The following is a 5,629-nucleotide window of genomic DNA, read 5'->3' on the forward strand; positions in this document are numbered from 1 at the left end:
AATGCTGGCTATTATGCCATCTACATCTACATCGACATAATGAAGCAGGGTTGTTGTGGAAGGGCCTGTGAAATGAACACTAATAAGATGCGTTTGACCAAATAAAATTATAAAAAATCAAGAAAAGATGTGTTTGAAAACCAGATTCTGGAAGTGTACGTTCTTAGTGAATGAATTCTTCAGAGTACGGTATGATCGGAGACAAGAAATGCCAGCCAGGGGCACAGCTGAAGTGAGGCTCTTCTCTAGTTCCTTCCATGCAAGTGCGTTACCCAGTTCTGTCTGCCAGATTATCAACCATTTTAAATTCAAGGACCTCCACTTTGATGTGCATGAGGCCAGAGACCCCCGTTTGATACCATTTATTTGTCTCTGGGGCGCCAATCTACACCGTAACATCCATATTGTTAATGTTACTCTGAGTGTGTACAAATGGAACCAAATTTTGGTTCCAGTTGTGCACTCTCAGAGTTACAGAAAAGTAAGGGTCCATTTGGTTGCATTTGTACACTCTCAGAGTTACAGAAATGTAAGGGTCCATTTGGTTCCATGAGTTACAGACCCATAAGGGTCCATTTGGTTCCATTTGTACACTCTCAGAGTTACTGACCTGTAAGGGTCCATTTGGGTCGATTTGGTTGCAGACCTATAAAGGTCCATTTGGTTCCATTTGTACACTTTCAAGAGTTACCGACCCGGATCCATTTGGACCACTGGTGGGCCCCGGGCCCAATGTTGAGAACCAGTGTGCCAACGGAAAATCAGGGAGATTCAATCCTCCACACTGTTACAGGTTTTTTTATTTTAATTCTAGGAATCGTCCTCCTCTAAATGAATGTGGATATACTGTATATATATATATCTATATCTATCTATCTATATCTATCAATCTAAAATGTTAATTTTTCAGGAAATTAAAAAAAGTGGAGTTAGGAGGTTTTGTTCATCATTGATAAGAACAGCTGAATGGAACTCCAAGCTCACAATGAGGTTGGAGGTCAAAAGGGGGTGGAGCCTGGAGTCAGCAAAACCAGCTAACTCCGTTGGAGTTAGCTGGTTTAGCAGAAAGTTTGAGGATCCAATGGAGTTAGCTGGTTTTGTCAGAAGCGCTTTTTAATTATTTTCCTTGGTTAAATTTTTTTTTTTTTTACAAACACACAGACGGGTGTTCATTGGCCATGATTTATATAAAAATCACACCCAGTGTGAAGAGAGTGGTGCCTTTGAAAGTGTAACTGGTTGCATCCGTGAAGCTTGACCAATCAGCCGTGCTCAAACATATGGACGGACATACGGACACACGGACACACGGACAAAGTCAAATGTAGGAGTGGTTGGCACCACTCAAAAAAATGCAAAAGTGTCAAAATGGAGTTTGCTGGTTTCTGCCGATATATATAATATATATATATATATATATATATATATATATATATATCGTTGCTGTCCGGCAGAAACCAGCAAACTCCAAAATGTTTTGGATTTTTCAGGAAATGAAAAAAACAAAACAAAAAGTGGAGTTAGGAGGTTTTGTCCATCATTGATAATAACAGCTGGATAGACCATTTTAATACTTTTCATTGGTTAAATATTTTGTTTACCAACACACAGATGTAAAGGGTGTTCAATAGCAATGATTTATGGAAATAAATGCCAAAGTGTCAAAACGGAGTTAGCTGGTTCCTGCCGGACAGCAACAAATATATTATATATGTGTATATATATATATATATATATATATATATATATATATATATATATATATATATATACACACATATATATATATATATATATATATATATATATATATATATATATATATATATATATATATATATATATATGTGTATATATATATATATATATATATATATATATATATATATATATATACATACATATATATATATATATATATATATATATATATATATATATATATATATACATACATATATATATATATATATATATATATATATATATATATATGTGTGTATATATATATATATATATATATATATATATATATACACACATATATATATATATATATATATATATATATATATATATATATATATATATATATATATATATATATATATATATATACACATATATATATATATATATATATATATATATATATATATATATATATATATATATATATACATACATATATATATATATATATATATAAAATCATAATATTGATACCATAGAGTGAACTCCAAGAATGATAATGGGTACTGCACTAAGTACTCTGATAACAGGTGCAACAGGTACTGATCCTTACAAATTGATGCTAAAAAAAGAGTCTATCGTTTGGTTCGCATTTCCTGTGAACCAAACGACTCATAGACATATTAGAGGTGTGATGTCTTCATTGTCCTCATAATTCAATTCAACTACAATACTACTGTCAATGATTCAATTTGATTCTACAATGCATCTTCATACAATTGTTTTCTATATTATTCTATATTACTGGCTAATTGTTCATAGTTGGTACAATCAGTCACATTCTGTTATGAAGTCATTTCATTTATATAAAGTGCTTTAATGTGATGTGTGTATTATCACTCCTTCAAACATAAATGTCTCAACATTTAATACAAAAAAATGTAAATCAGAATAAATAAACAATGTATGCCTATAGCCTACCTATTGTGAAAAGGTTCAAATCGAAACATGAATAATTCAGCAGTGCATTACAGCTGTACAACTTGTAACCGTCAGCTGGTATTGCAATGCCAGATGGTGCCACAGGATGGAGCCTTCTTTAGTTTTAGGTTTTATTTCTCTGATCTTTCATGGCAACTCAATCACTTCACGTCTTTGTCGTCGAGCTGGAAGAGATCCAGAATGTCCAGCATGGACTGTCTGATGTTTGCACCAAAGCGATGGGAGTCCGTCTCTGGGCTCGAGTACTTGCTGGAGATATGGAAGTTGATGAGGTTCTCGCCAACAATGATGTAGGACACGCCGTAGCCGTCGTCGGCCACCGGACCAAAGCCGCCTCCAGAGGACACGTACTCGGGCTGCTCGGCCAAGTTCAGCAGCGTGTCCCGCTGCAGAGGAGTCTGGCTGGTGGACAGCCTCCAGGGCTCAGACAGGACCTCATTCAGGAAGGGAGAGTCCTCCCCCAGGTACTTGGAGACCACGTAGAGGCAGAAGAGGTGGCGGTCGATGCCCCTCCCCGTCATCGCCAGGCGGTACATGCTCTGGTGCTTCTCCGCTGCTTCCTTCAGCAGCTTCAGGCGCCCTTCCCTCGTCTCGTCCCGGGTCATGGCGCGGACGAAGGCGCACGTCTCCGTGGTGCAGGAGCGCACCGTCTCCGTGCGGCCCTCCCGGAAGAGGCGGGTCATGGACGACTCGTAGGTCAGGCAGAACTTGCCCTTGTCCCTGTGGTGGGCGAGCTGCAGGGCGATCTGGATGAAGGCGTCGGGGCTGGTGCGGCACTTCTTGATCAGGCCCTTGCCGAAGTTGTTAAAGGGGAAGATGTGAGAGTCCACGTCGTCTGCCAGATTCCTGGCCACGGTCAGAGAGCTGTGGATCACCTCCTGGCACTCGGCAGGGATGTCCCACTGAAGCCGCAGAGGACCAGGCAGGTTGGGGTGGGTGTCCCCGCGGCAATGGCCCTCCTCCTCAGTATATCCCAGTATGGTGGGGTCCAAGGAAAGCACGTGCTCCCAGAGGTGTCCAACGATTGGCGCGTCGGCCCAGGCGTGCTCCGCATTCAGCCCCATGGTGCCGTTCTTAAAGACGATGAGGTTAAAGGACTTGTCGAACCATCTGTCGTAGCACTTTCCGTGCAGGAGAGACTTGGCAAAGCTGTCCAGTGACTTAACAGGGTTTCCCGCCTCAAATCGCTGCTCGGTGTCGTCGAGGGTCACAAAGAAGGCCGCCTTCTCGACGGCATCCAGAGACTGCTTGTTCTTACCGCAGCTGAAGTAGGAGTCACGAGCCTTGGCCCATGGGGTTCTGTGCCCTGCGGTGAGCGCGGCCAGAGCCTCCTCGCCATCCTGGGGGTCGGATTTGTCTGCCAGTATCCTCGCCATCTGCTGCTCGATCTCCCGCGGAAAAAGCAGCCGTCCGTCGTAGAACATGGACACCTTGAAGTAACGGCCCATGTGGTACACGGCGATGTGCTTGCTCTCGTCCACGTGCTGAATGGTGTCCGTGTCCACGCCCGGGACGCGGCTGGTGTTGAACATGCGCTCGTATTGGGACGAGCACATGGGGACGGTGTTTTGGACCATGAGAGGCTTGATCTGGGCTCTGTCCAGCATCCTCCTGTAGAGCATGATGGCATGGACGGCATTGCCTGCTCGGGCAGCCTGGACGGACGTGGGGAAGGCGTACAGAAAGTCCATGGCGTAATAGTTGCTGTTGACCATGATGGGCCCGCGGCCGCGCAGGTACACGTACTCCTCCCACCAATCACTGACGTAGTTGGAGGCCCACCAGGACTTGAGCTTGAGGTACCACTGCAGTCTGGGTCCCAGGTTCGTCTCAAAGTCCCCGGCCAGGCCCTCCATCCGAGCGTACTGGTCGTCGTCCATCAGAGGGCGGACCGACTCCAGGTACCTCCTGCAGGTGTCCTCGACGGAGGGGACCGGGAGTCGAGGCAGGGAGGTCTGGAAGCTGTACAGCATGGTCGTCCTGCCGGAGAGCAGCTTCACCAGGAGCATCCAGAGTCGAGTAGACCAGGGCACGGAGCCGTGCGGGGCGTCGATCCAGCCGTGCCACGAGAGCAGGCACTTCAGGGCGTTCCTCGCGACGAAGATTACGGTGACCCACAGGCCGGCGCCCACCAGCACCCCGCCCACCGCGCTCTGGGTGTCCGTAGACATGTAGCGCTCGATGGGCAGGTGTCGGTCCAGCTTGGCGCACAGCCCCAGAGAGGGATCCAGATGCTTGTATTTGTTGTAGGACATGTAGCACGCGACCACCGCCACCAAGCCGGCAGGGCTGCCCGGGTACACACCAGTCATCACCCCATTCTTGAAGCGAACAAACCTCTTCTTCCACGAGTGGAGACCCGAGAGGTAGATCTGACGCAGGGCCTCGTGGCTCATCTGTAGGTCGATGCCATCGCCGGAGACGGTGAACTGGAAAGCCACCGCCTGGCGTGCTTCCGCCATGTTGGGTTAATAACTCGCAGATCTACACGACAAGGACTGTACAATATGACTTTGTAGACGTGTATTTGGACGATTGGGCTGATCTGCTGTGTTGTGAATGTGGTTTTCTCATAGCCTTAAGTCAAGGGCACTTCACAGTAAAAAAGCCCTGTTCATTTGACTCAGATAGTGCTTGGTCGGCGGGGGGTAAGTGTGGCGAAATAAAACCTGTTCGGCTTTCCATAGCAGACCTATAAGCTTAGAACACAACACATTGTGACGTGTTTGCAAAACACATTGCAACACATTGTGACGTTAATTTCTGCACTTCTAATTGGCTAAAAGATATTCTAGGCCAGTCTATCACTGTGACATCAGTACTGTGACGTCAGACATGTCCACATTTGGACATTTTGTGAATATCTATTGTTTTGAAAACCGGGCCCATTGCAAGTTGTTGTAATCTGTCCTTTACCCTGAGCCATCTAGCACAA

General features: G+C 44.8%; 1 protein-coding gene across 1 annotated transcript; it reads right to left on the reverse strand.

The window, feature by feature from the left end:
* Window positions 1–2,834: 2,834 nt before the first annotated feature.
* Window positions 2,835–5,156, reverse strand: LOC311042239 (carnitine O-palmitoyltransferase 1, liver isoform-like; the record flags this gene model as incomplete). Its single annotated transcript, XM_084052862.1, has 1 exon — window positions 2,835–5,156. One exon carries the CDS (start codon window positions 5,154–5,156, stop codon window positions 2,835–2,837), a length of 2,322 nt encoding a protein of 773 aa, XP_083908988.1.
* Between the last annotated feature and the right edge of the window lie 473 nt (window positions 5,157–5,629).

Source organism: Gymnoscopelus microlampas (assembly GCF_963454915.1).
Source record: "Gymnoscopelus microlampas genome assembly, chromosome: 3".
Taxonomy (NCBI): domain Eukaryota; kingdom Metazoa; phylum Chordata; class Actinopteri; order Myctophiformes; family Myctophidae; genus Gymnoscopelus; species Gymnoscopelus microlampas.